Source organism: Podarcis liolepis, assembly GCF_965112155.1.
Source record: "Podarcis liolepis genome assembly, chromosome: 10".
Lineage (NCBI taxonomy): Eukaryota > Metazoa > Chordata > Lepidosauria > Squamata > Lacertidae > Podarcis > Podarcis liolepis.
In genome coordinates this window covers 24,799,327-24,812,687 of record NC_139562.1, presented here as the reverse complement: position 1 = coordinate 24,812,687, position 13,361 = coordinate 24,799,327, and the positions used below count along the sequence as shown (strand labels likewise).

General features: G+C 39.8%; 1 protein-coding gene across 4 annotated transcripts; it reads right to left on the bottom strand.

The window, feature by feature from the left end:
• Positions 1–19: 19 nt before the first annotated feature.
• TDG (thymine DNA glycosylase) lies at positions 20–13,209 on the bottom strand. 4 transcript variants are annotated; one of them, XM_083462071.1, is made up of 10 exons: positions 13,082–13,209; positions 10,456–10,598; positions 9,102–9,310; positions 8,038–8,107; positions 7,512–7,647; positions 7,339–7,421; positions 7,154–7,248; positions 6,724–6,895; positions 5,417–5,545; positions 20–3,692 (listed from the first exon to the last, which is right to left on the bottom strand). In XM_083462071.1, exons 2-10 carry the CDS (start codon positions 10,547–10,549, stop codon positions 3,556–3,558), a joined length of 1,125 nt encoding a protein of 374 aa, XP_083318197.1. In that variant the 5' UTR covers positions 10,550–10,598; positions 13,082–13,209; the 3' UTR covers positions 20–3,555. The 4 variants fall into 4 exon arrangements, with proteins under 4 accessions (XP_083318197.1, XP_083318196.1, XP_083318195.1 ...); XM_083462070.1 differs by having other exon boundaries at positions 12,986–13,111; XM_083462069.1 differs by lacking the exon at positions 13,082–13,209 and adding an exon at positions 11,432–12,990 and having other exon boundaries at positions 10,456–11,335.
• Positions 13,210–13,361: the final 152 nt, after the last annotated feature.

Sequence of the window (13,361 nt, the reverse complement as noted above, 5' to 3'; positions counted from 1 at the left end):
AGTCAAACTAAAACCAAAATTAAACATCCGTTCTTTTATTTATTTCAAATAATTTATCCATTTCTTCTTTTCAACAGCACAAACAATTCAGCATTAAGACTTTTATTAAACAATGCCACAATTAAGCACCAGAAGATACTGCAACAATTCCTGGTTTGTTTTTTTGCAAGAAATTGGCAGATCAGAAGTGTTCAATACAATTTTTAAAAGCACCATGTTTGACAATAGACGTGCATTCACATTTCATTAACCTGTTGGTAATCTAATGGATGCTCTTTTAAGTAAGATGTTCCCCTTTCACACTTAACTAAAGTTACTACTGAGCTGTCCACCACCTGTGGCAATATAGCTTTGTTAAAACTAAAAATTGTTTCAGATCCCTGATGCAAGGCACTTCAAGCACTTGCAAGAAAGTGTCCATGTAAACAGCGATACATTTAAAAAACCCTTAAAAAACCTAAGGCTGTAATCCTGAACACACTTACTAGGGAGTAAATCCCACTGAATACAGGAGGGCTTAATTCTGAGTAAACATGCATAGGACTGTGCTGCAAGTGAATCATTTTATAGATTGTTGACCAGGTAATGAAAAGTTTCCACAGCAACTAACCGACATGATCAGAACCAGAATATACACCTCAATCTTATTATTTTTTAAAAAACAACAATGTTGTGTTTGTGGATTAAAGCACATGATTTTGGAGGGAGATCACAAACATGCTTATCTCTCAATGAGCAGCAAGTCAAAACACTACATAAGGTTCAAAGCTGCTAGCAAGCTATGGATCTACTTTAAATTGATCCACTCAACCCATTGTTCTTGATCCAAACACACACAAGACATTTTTAAATAAATCCAGCTGTTCGTGGTATACTTAAATAGTGATCTAGACTATGTACACATTATGGAGACACAGTTCTTGCGCATAATTCAAGTATCCGAAGCACCTAATCAGCAGATGAATCAAAACCTCAGTTTGATCCTCTTATTGCTTTTACTTTTAAGCCATCTCTTCCCCACTTGTGACAAAAAGGAGGTGCGGGGAAGAGAGAAGGAAGCAAGATATTAGGCACAGACAGAACAAACACTCCCAACATCTATTTAAGTTTATCCAAAGACAATGAGCATGATCTACTTGCATTGTGGGCTCAAAACTTGCAAGCAAAGAATTCCAACAGAGCTAAAACGGAGGCTGTTTTCTCCCTCCTTCACTTGTGCATACAAGGCAGTGCGAAGGAATGTTAGAGGGGAAAGGGACACATCTCCTTCACTTATACCCAAACTTTTGCAAGGCATGGAGAGAAGGGGCTCAATAGGTCTGTGGAAATGCACAGAGACTTCCCATTTCTCCCAACACCGTAGCACTGCCTGAATGAGTGCCCATGAGTAGGAGGGGAGGACAGGGCAAGCTTACTGAAATCTTCCACATGCAGATGCTGTGTCTGCAATGCAATGTCATTGTGCCCCAAACCATTAGGAAATGTTTTGTAGGTGGGCAATTATGTCCATTTCCTAGGGTAGGCTTGTAGCTGCCTGTATGTCACACCACCACCACCATCGTTTTGGCCAGCAAGATGTGGAATGTGATGTTTCCTAAAAATGAAAAATGCTGAATTCTGGTGAAGCTTCTTCAGATCAACCCTCACTTGCCCACAGTTCCTTTCCAATGTTTTCCTCCTCCTGTGGCATGTATGTATTTAAAACGCCTATACAGTGGAACCTTAGTTCTCGAACGGCTTAGTTGTCGAACAAATTGGCTCCTGATTGCTGCAAACCCGGAAGTGTTCCGGTTTGCAGACGTTTTTCGGAAGCCGAATGTCTAACACAGATTCCGCTTGAGTGCAAGAAGCTCCTGCAGCCAATAAGAAGCAGTGCCTTGGTTTTTGAACAGTTTCAGAAGTCGAACTGACTCCTGGAACGGATTAAGTCCGAGAACCAAGGTACCACTGTACAGAGCATACATATTTCCTTCTTAAGGTGGTTCTCTATTCTGGCCAAAAGTTCTCTTGAAACACTAAATCAGGGTTGGGGATCATGTGCTGTTCAATATATTGTTGGGCTACAACTCCAATCATCCTGGACCATTGGCCATGCAATCTGGGGCTGATGGGATTTGGATTCCAAAAACATCTGGATGACCACATGTTCCCTAGCCCTAAATCCCCACCACTATATCTTTCCATTCCAAGAGCTACACTACAAGCCATTCCCCACCAGCAGCTCAACCTTCAGAGGGCAGGCAGAAGGGAACACACAAAATGTGGCAGTTACAGCATTCCCCTCCATCTTCCTGAGATAAGTGGCTATGAGATCGAGGTATTAAACTCTCAGAAACATGTGCACAGTCTCCTCATACCTCTCTTCTTTACACACACTTTCTCTCACACACTAAGGAACTGTTCACACATGCATGTTTATCATGGGCCATCAAAGACATCCACTGGAGGCAGGATTTCCATTTCTCACAAGGAAAGCTTTTTAAGGCTGAGCCAGAAGTAGTAAAGGGAGGCCTGAACAAAGGCATGTGCTAGGATAATCTTAGCTCAGAACTGAAAGAAGTGCTACAACTTTCAGTTGTTTTTCAGAGATCACTGTGAAAAGCTGTTAAAATGTTGATTTTAGAATCCCTTATGGGCCAAGATTATCCTCAAAATCTGAATCTGAAGCAGTGCCCTTACACTAAGGGGAACCCACTTGCTCTTAGTGACATCAGCAAGCAGTCAAATCTGACCGGCTGCACAGCACTGTAATGTCACCACATCCAGTATATAATCCCTGATTGACTGGGATCACTTGAGGATGAATGAAATGGAGAGAGTGAAAATGCCAGCTGAAATAGCAGCAGATATTAAACAACAACAATAGGATGAAGGTGCTTGGCCCCCATAAAGTAACAGAGGAGAGACCTGGTGATCATTTGGTTCAACCCTTATGCTTTTCAATGGTGGCAGGTCACACATTCAAGTGGCAGTAGTCAAATGATGTACATACATGCCTGCACGCTACTTTCTGCCATAAAAACAAGCCTCCTTCACACCAGAGGCAGGCCTACAACTATGTGTAACAGATTTGCTGGACAATAACTTGCTATGTCACTTCCAGTAACAATGTTAGATCTACAAGCAGCTTGCCCTCTCCTTAGATGGACTAACACATGTATGAAATATCCCAACACATGAAGGGATAGGTTAAAAATGTACGTTCACAAACTACATTACAAAATACAGATTTAAAACAAAACAAAACAAAAGTTTTCACCAATGAGAAGTCAGTTTTCTAAAACTGCAACTATGGAACAATTTAAATACAAAAGTCTCATACAAAATAAGAAAGAAAGAGAAAGAAACAGGGAAGCCTCATCTCTTAAAAAGCATTTTCTTTAAGTGACCTGATTCATAGGTCTAAATCTACAAACACAAATGGTTATCATAAGAGAGAACTAAGAGGTAAAATGCTATTTAAAAATGCTTCAGTTGGAGAACTGAGGTACCATTCTTGACGTTTGCATTTTAAAAAACTCCTGCAGAAGTTACGCTTGGCTTAAAAGGCAGCCTTTAAGCATTGCTTCCTTCTTCCTCTTGTGGTCTAGAATTCCTGAAATCTGGAATCTGATCTGTGAAAGACTGTGTCATCCACTGTCCATTGGGGACATCTCCAAAGGAAGATCCACTGCTGTACTCTGCACTGGTTGCTGCAGGAAAACAAACCAAAATGACTTAATCGTTTAGTTGGTGCTCTGGCTGACGGAAGAAAAGGCATTTCCCCAAATGTGCTGGTTACAGATTTTGCCCACCAGGGGGCATCCATTCATCTGTTTGACTATAGATGGGGGGTGGCTGAGGGTAGCCAGCTCAGGGAAACGCTAACCCAGGCATGTCCAAAATCCGTTTTGGGGGCCTAATTCGCCCCCCGTGGCAGTATATGTCCTGGGGTAAAATCATTTAAAAAGCTCAACAACTTTGGGGTAAAATTGTAAAAAAAACCTGAACAACTTTGGTCGGCCCTCACGCATGTTCACTTCATCAAATCTGACCCTCTTTGAAAAATGTTTGGGCACCCCTGAGAGTCTAACCCATTCCCCACCATGAAATTTTCAGCTACAAAAGCCACCCAGCTGCTATCCATTTAAAAAAGTTAAACACGTACAACTTAAAGCAACTAACTTACTCAATCCATTTCATTAAGAAAGCAATTGGGGGGAAAACTAAAGATGGCCATATTTTAGCCAACTCTGTAAGAAAGTAAGTGTGCTTCAAGAATTCTATGCCTTCCTTCAAGGCATTCCTGTCGGTCTGTTTTCCACTGGAAGAGAAATATTTGCCCATCAAATGTCCCATCTCTGGAAGGGAGTCTCACTTTGTGCTGACATTAATTATTGGGTTAGTGCCATTACTTTTTATTTGTTTTTTAGATGGTATTTTAACAAACAGTTTTGATCTTATGCAGCTCTGCTTCTAATATCTGGTTTAGTGCTCTGCTGCTTCATAAATGATTGTTTATTGTATTTGTAGTTTCATTTTTATTTGTGAGCTGAGCCACTATGAGAATCACTTGGGGCTGAAGAGCAAGATAGAAAATAAATGGAATTAAAAAGCACAACTGGCACTTAAAATTTGTATTTTGTTATTCCGTTTCACTAAAGATGATAAATAAGTCAAATAACCATGAGTAACTTTTTGGATTTGCTATTTCTCACTAATTTACCATGTTCCCCAACAGTCCCCCTAGATCCTCTGGCATTAGCACGGCTGCTGCTGCTTATCATTATTATTATCATTATCTTACAAGTGATAAATTGAGAGAGTGAAAGACAGAGAAAATATATGGCAACTGAAAAGACTGAATTTTACTTACACAGATTCATACATGCTTCTCTACGTCGGATTTTAAAAAGATATACAGTGGTGCCTCGCAAGACGAAAAGAATCCGTTCTGTGAGTCTCTTCGTCTAGTGGTTTTTTCATCTTGCGAAGCAAGCCCATTGACGGATTAGCGGATTAGCGCTATTAGCGGCTTATCTGCTTAGCAGATAAGCGGATAAGCGGCTTAGCGGCTTAGAAAAAAGGGGGGGGGAACCCCGCAGGAACTCGCAAGACATTTTCGTCTTGCGAAGCAAGCCCATAGAGAATTCGTTTTGCGAAGCACCTCCAAAACGGAAAACTCTTTCGTCTAGCGAGTTTTCCGTCTTGCGAGGCATTCGTCTTGCGGGGCACCACTGTAAAAAGTTACATGTGAATGCAGAATGTGACTTCTACTTTATAACACCTTAATAGTTTATACTTTTGCATTGAGTTCCAAATGCAGTGTTGCACTTGTCTAAAACAAAAGAAATTAATAGAATCAATCCTAAATATCTTCTGCATCAGGGAACATGGATTAAAATGAAGAGAAAACAAAATATTCCCTATACTCTACCTGTTCCATTTGAAGGGAAGTTACATGGTTCACCATCCTCAGCTGTTTTCTCACCATAAGCACCCCCGTAAGCTGCTTCATAACCCGGATCATATTTTTCTTCTTTGACAGCCATTTTCTTAGCATCCTCTGAAGAAACACACACACATTGAAAGCTTAAATCAAATCTCTAACCGGTCATGAACAAGTGGATATATGAGAAACAAAAATGGAATATATGCTCACAGTGGAGAGACCTTAATATGGACATGGATGGAAAGAAATAGTATGATACAATAGTAATGTTGGTGTGAATCAATAAGAGGAAATATGGTTAACCCTTATAAATAATTACAGTATTTAGGGGACCTATCTTGGACTTTCCATAAAATAAACAAAATGATGACAATGAGACAGTGTAACTTAAGAGGAAATATTGTTTGATGGACAGTGAAGTAGATAGTAGTTCATATTGACGATGGTTTTAAATAATTTTATTTTCTTTCTGTACATGACCGGTACAGTGGAATCTTGGTTCTCAAACGGCTTAGTCGACGAACAAATCGGCTCCCGAGTGCCAAAAACCCAGAAGTGAGTGTTCCAGTTTTTGAACGTATTTCGGAAGCTGAACGTCTGATGCAGCTGCTGGTTATTGTTTCTGTGGCACCTGCACGAATCGGAAGTTGCACCTTGGTTTTGGGAGTCGAATGGACTTCTGGAATGGATTAAATTCTAGAACCAAGGTTGCACTGTAGATGGAAAATTGGAAGTCCCTCTTTTGTCATTTTTGCTAATGTTTCTCTGTTTCTGCTTTCTTTGTTTTCTCTCTTTATCTCTGTTGCCTCTTTCTCTTTTGCTTCTTTTTCTTGTATTGTCTCTTAGATAGCTGTAACCTTATTGTATTATGGGAAAATCTCAATAAAAACCTTATCAAGAAAAATAAATCAGATTTCAAACTCTTGACTTGAGCATATGAGGAGTCTTTCAACAGGATAACACTGTTATCCTACTCAGAAGGTGTATTATAATTATACTCTTAATGTATATGATTAAATAATATCCAGTATAAAATCGAATTTTAAGGAATTACAAGTTACAAGACCTCCAAAATGTATTAAAAACTTTCTATTTGCTCTCTTGTTAAACTGTTTAAGGAATAGTTTCACAGAAGAAATCATGCATACATTTAGGACACTTTTGTTTAAAATAGGTCACAACTGCAGCCTTCCAGTTACAGCACTAAGCAGCTGCCCAGGCCCACTTTATTCTTCTCATGTGGATTACGTCTTTTGAGCAAATCCTGGTTATTCTGGCTTCATATGCTATACCTTGTGCTAGCTGCAAGTCAAATGTGTACTGCACTTCCTGGACCTCTGCATTTGACGCAACACCCTTCAGCTGATCCCTTAGGTCTTTCAGCTTGATGTAATAATGAACTTTATCTTGTGCACGAGGAAACTGAGCACATCTTGCACTGGATGAGGGCATAACATAGCAAAGCTGTAAAAAGGAAAAAATATCAAAACAGAAGGCAATGTTAAATCAGAAGCCTTCAAACTGGTAGAGCATTTTTTAAAATACTAACTTTGTTTCAAAAACTTCCATTATCTCACTCACAGGTAGTAAAATCTTAAATTCTAAGGTAACAGTTTTGAATAGGAGTGTTTTTTCCTCCATCAGTGCAAGGTTATATCAATTCATTCTTCCACAAATGGTAAGATTCTGTGTTTTTATTTCATAACCACGACAGGAACTTACTGTTTCTGTGTCTGGAACCTTATGTGGCTGGAGTCCAAATTCCAACTTTTTAACCTTTACGCCAAAAACCTCTTTGCTGAAAATGTCATAAATGCCTACAGTCAAATTAAATACAAATTGACTGTTAGTCACAATACCATACCAGTGAAATCAATATGCAGAAATCTTGTATATAAAAGGCTCACATTTTCCATTAAAAACTGCTATTTTAGGTTGATACTTCTGCAATTTTTGCACCAGAATCCGTCCTCCTTCCCGAAACTCTTTGCTAAAAAGTGGGAGGAAAATATTAAGTTATATATTAAGTTATATATGGAAATACCCATGATCTATTTACGGAATTCCAACTTGACCCTACCTGGAAAGGTCCTTGCTCCCTGGTGTTGTCCTTTCCACCATGTTTGTAAACCCAATACCATATTTATGTGGCAAAGTGTGGTCATCCATATGATTCAACTGTTCTTCACTTAACCCAGACAAAAAGAGACACTTCCCTGTGGAGGCAGAAAATATATGATTCTTATAGTTTGTGTTACAATGCAGTCAACTTCTTATCACTGCTCAGGCAACCAAAAACATCATGTCGTTTTTGGCTTGGCTCTCTTATTGCGTGCTTCCCACACAATTTGCCTCTGATGTTTTTGGAAGGAAGTGAGATAACTAATATCTTTTCACCGCTTGGCTTTTCCCTTTTAGCATTAATGTTGAATATGCACTATTTTACATGCTCACCATTTCACCCATGCAGCCATTTACTACACTTCTTCTAACAAAAGCCAAATCTTGCCCACAATCTAATTTCTCTAGTCCTTCTACAATCAGAAAATGCAGAATTAAAACTGCATTCTTAAAAGTTTCAAGAGATCATAGAAGGAGGAACTTACAGAAGTGGTTTCCAGGTCCTGGGTAATGATGGCCTTTGTAGGCTGCCATTAAACCTGGATTTATACCAATCTAGAAAACAAAAGAACAATTAAATCTTCTCATCTGTTCCATGGAATAACTTAAAGTGCTTTGGATACTTTTTATGCCCTGAATGGTTTAGGACTGGGTCATCTACAGGGCTGCCTTTTCTTGGATGAGCCTGCCCACCTATTTACATTATGCTCCTATGTGTTTGGTTTTATAACATGGTTTTAACTATCTCTATTTTCTTTGAATATATTTTAATGCTATTAGTAAGAGAGGATTGCTGCTGCTTTCTATTTCTGTTTTGGCTGTTTTCATATTTTTGGCAATGGACGTTTTAAAATTGTTAAGTTGTGATTTTGTTCTGTTAGCTACCTTGAGCTTTTTTTGAGGAATGACAAGATACAAATGTTTTAAATAAATAAAGACCTGTTTATGACTATTAATTGCTGAAGCAAAGCAGGGTATGGAACTAAAATGTGAAATATCTCAGAGACGACTTTCACGTTCCAGAAAATATAAAGTTAATCACTTATCTCATCCACTCTTACAGATCTGTTGTAAATACTTGAAATGTTTATGACAATGGGAAACCACTGTGCTAAAACAGAGGAAAATACTTTAAAAACAGCTAAGGAAAAAGCAAAAGTGGAAATAGACCTCAATTATTTGTTGGGAATAAGGAAATATCAGAAAGTGATCACTTTTTGTTCCCAGCCAATCTACTAAAATGATCACTTGAAACAACAAATGACCCTCTTCTTATCAATTAAAAAGAAAAAAGGGGGGGGAATAATAAATTATGCTCATGGAGAAACTCCCAGGGACAAACATTAAACTGTAGAGCCAAAAGGTCATGCAAGAGGAGGAGGTTTGTAACATTTCTATACAGAGCCCAAATCTATACAAGGGAAGAACAGAATGCTATTGTTGCAACAGACTAACACAGACATCCCTTTTGGGATTTACTACAAAGTTGCTAACTGAACTGGCTGCAAAACAGTTATCTACAGATAAAACTTTCTTACATCTGACTTACAATTACAATATCCAAATTGAAGGTCAGTATATCAGGAAGAGTTTTGGTTAACAATTCAGCTTCAGATACGCCATTAAAACGATCTACTTTCCTTTTGACTTTAAAAGTATCTGTGATTTTTTCTTGTTTGGCTTTTGATTTGGCAACTTTAGCAGCAGGTTTCTTGGGTTCAGAAGTTTTGTTTTTTCTCTTTCTTCCTTTAACAGTTGCTGTAAGACAAAAGGAAATTACTTTTTATTAAGTCTTTGGAGATGGCAAAATACTACTAATTAATCAGAGATGATGTGAAATGTTACATTTAAAAATCTATTTCTAGCTAATAAAATATATTTCAGCTAAACATGACATCCAACAAATATTCTCAATGAAAGTTGGAAGAACTCCACATCTTTCTAACTTATCCAAACCGTTACTGCCCTGAAAAGAGCATCAGATCGCTCTTGCTGTTAATATTTATCTTTGGATAGATAAATATTACTAGAAACCTGCTGGTACATGAAAGAGGGTTTTTAAAATGCCTTGCAAATGAGCTCTGAGCATCAAAACTGACCCCCAGTGCCCATTTCTGGAGAAAGTACACAATAAAAAATTACTTGAGAAATCTTAAGGTTATTCAAGTTTAGTTCTAGAGGCTGCTTTTACAAATAAATTCAATTTGCTATAGAAATCACAAGGCTGCAAGAAAAGTTTGATTGCAACAAAACTTTATTTTGTGCATTATCCTAAGAAATACCTCAGTAACTATATGGCAAGCAATCATATAGTTATGTTGCAAACTAAGAAGTTGCATTATTAAATGTTATCCAGAAATTAGTAACAGTATCCAAGAATTTTAAAGGGATTGGTAATCTACTATTTTAAATATTGATGTAGAATAATCAAGTGAGACTAAATTTGAAATCTTTAATACAATATGCTGGCCAACCAGAAAAAAGATGGGATCAGTTTCTGAACTACAAAACAGAATAAAAAGGGTTGCATTGACAATCTGAGAACAATGTAATGCATGTATGAATACCATGATATAGACAGGTTATGCAACTTGTTCCTGTAACTTTGACATTTACCTTTTACTGTATACAACAGAAATGCAAGTTAAGTATGTTCATGTAAACTGCTGCTTCATCAGTTATTAGAAAAAATGTGCAAGCTCAAGCTAGAAGTGTCCACTCTTTCTTGTTACTACAATATTTTAAAACTGTAAAGAAAAGGACACATTTTCACAATAAGCATTGATTCGGGTCAGCAATACCACCACTCTGAAGAATGAAGCTATCCAACTGTTTTCAGATATTCTAAAAGAAATATGTTCCTGCATATTTGCTTAAACATTTCAAGGAAAAAATTGAGACACCTTTAACAGGTTCTGGAACAAAGTCTGATTCCAAAGGCCCCTGAAGTGCTTCCTCTTCATTCATCATCTCCATGTTTGGAACTCCAGTCATCATTTGATGGAATGGAAAAGGATAAAATGCTGGTTGAAGGGCAGTATAATGCCTTTAAAAAAATAATTTAAAAAGGTTAAAATTACTACCATTTCAAATTATAAATTTGGAACAAAATTTCAAGTAGTATTTGACATGCATTTTCAAGTCTAGTCTGGTGGATTTCTTCCATGTTTGGCAACAATACTCATCTTATATATTATATACTTCTGCTCCCATAGGATCACAGCCAAGGTCAACAAAAAGGGTACTTCCAGACAGGTGCTTGGTGTGGAATGGGTGCTCCTTAGGCATGCACATCTTTTGCAGCGTTCCCAAGACATTGTTTGTGTAAAAATACCATTCTACACTTCCCCATTTAATTCAGACTTACCCTTTCCAAGAAAAATCCAATTAATTTTAAAAAAATGTTGCCAACAGCCCATTTGTGAGGTCTATTCTATTAACCTCTGTTCTGGAAGTATCCCAAGTTACCCCTGAATAGTTGTACTTGCTTTTTGTTTGTTAAATATATGATCAGAGTGGTAACAGGGTTGATTCTCAAAGTCTAATTTAAACACAAACAAATGATTTGGAGAGCTACGTTTCCTGTTTGCATGATCTGGGAAAGCACAAATACTGTCAATGGCTAATCAAGTCAATGAGTCCCAACACAACATGTTAACCTGGTTCAAGTACTGAAAAACCCTACAAGCAGAGTAAAAGAAGTTACAACACACACCGAAAGGCACCACTTCTTGACAGCAATTCACTGAAAGAAAGACTGTAGAGCAGAGGCAGGGCATTTGACTTGCATGCAGAAAGCCCCAGGGCTCAGTCCCCAGCACCTCCAGATTTGGTTGGGAAAGTCCCAACCAAAGAAAGCTGCTGCTGGCCAGAACAGACCATCAGATGCATCAAAACAGAGCTTCCAATGAGACTTCCTATGCTGCGAATTAAATAAAAAGGTACCAATATGCTCATGCAAACTGCTGCTGGGAAAACCTGCTGTCATGGGTCAGATACTAGTTCCTATCCGCAGCTGAGTTCATAGACATGCCCCATATGTCGTTTATTTTAAGAGTATCTGAACTGGACCATTGCTGTTGTACTATAAAAAAGGAGGAACAACGAGCATCCTCAGCTCTACCCTTACACTTATTAAGGCAAGTTAGTTTCCACCTTAAGTGTAATTGAAAGCGGGCAAGGAAAAACCATCCTTTCACCACTCTTTACAACTAGCATAAAGAAGCAACTCATCCACATTATTTGATCCTGAATACACACCCGTAGAAAGGATAATTGCTTGCCAAGGTAATAGGAAGAGTTTTGAATACACATTTCATGGAGGCCTAGTTCCACATGAACTGCTTCAAGTTGGTAAGCCTGTTTCTGGATTGTACCATTTCACACTGCACAGGTGGAAGCTCACTTCACCACGCACTCTTCAATTACACCAGTCCCGTGCCTTTACTGGTAGAAAAATCAGAAACCAGAGGCTTCAAGCCTCTTTTTGACACACCAGTTTTCTATGTATGGGCACTTTTTGATAATATGAATCATGCCAAGCCCATCCACCCAGTCTGGTAGCAGCTTGGTATGTATGTATGTATGTATGTGCACACGTATATGCACAAAACATGTCTCTCTCATATCAGTCTCTGCCTTCACTCCTCCATTGTCTCCCGAGACAGATGGACACCAATCAATATGTATATATGTGTGTTTGTAAATATTTATAACCCACCCTATAATCAAAGGATCTCAGGGCAAGGTGCATGAGAACCATTTTTAAAAATTGCAATCAAAAACAATAAACACACACACACACATACAGGGGAGTCATGACAGTAAAATGTGTGCTGTGAGCGTACCTAACAGATCTTGCTCCAATATTACACATATGCTATTAAGTATACATAATTGTGTATTTGTGTGTGTGTGTGTGTGAGTGAGAGAGAGAGAGAGAGAGAGAGAGAGGTGCAGCCCTCCATCCTGTGTGCATCTGCCCATGTATCAGTAATATAAACACGCATTATAAATAACAATACAGAGGCGACCCAGAGCCTCGCTCACTCCCCTCTCCAGCTTCCCATTCCGGGCTCAGGCCTTGGCCTGCCTGTGGCAAGAGACCCTGGCCTGGAAGCCTTTTGTGCTCGCCGCAGCCTCCTCCACGGCAGGAGGGGAGGCGACCACGGCCCCCTCCGCCCCCAGAGGGCCTTGGAAGCCCCCCTGCCCACCCGCTAGCTCGGCCTCGGCCTCCTTCCGCCCCATCTACCTGGGGCCGGGCTCCTCGGCTTCCATTCCCGAGCGCTGGCGTCTCCTCGACGCCCACCTCCCCAGCTAGCGAAGGCCCGGCGAGAACTCGAGGCCTAGTCGGCGCCAGCCAAGCCCAACCTCCAAAACCCCGCGACCCTCGTCAAGGCCCCTCCCCCTCCCCCCACAGCTCGCGCGCTGTACCTTCTGCCGCCGACTCTCTCTGGTTCCGCGGCGCCGGCGTGGGTGGCCGGCCCACAGAGACAGGAAAAGTATAGACTGACACGCGGCGCGGCCTACCGTAGAATTCCGGGATGAAGAAACGTGGGGCTACGATTTCAGCGACGTAGGAAGCTTCCCTTTGCTTCGTTGGCCGACGTGGCTCGGCGTTGCCTGGTCTGAAGGGTAGCAGCGCTCCGGAACCGCGGGTGTCAGGCTGGGTTCTCTCGCGCAGCCCTGCCTGGGTTTCCTAGAGGGATGTGGGGCCAAACGTGGGCGGACCTGATGCGCTGAGCTACGGCAATATTTTATTTTATTACTTCAGTGTGTGTGTGTATATGTATACACGTGTATGTGTGTA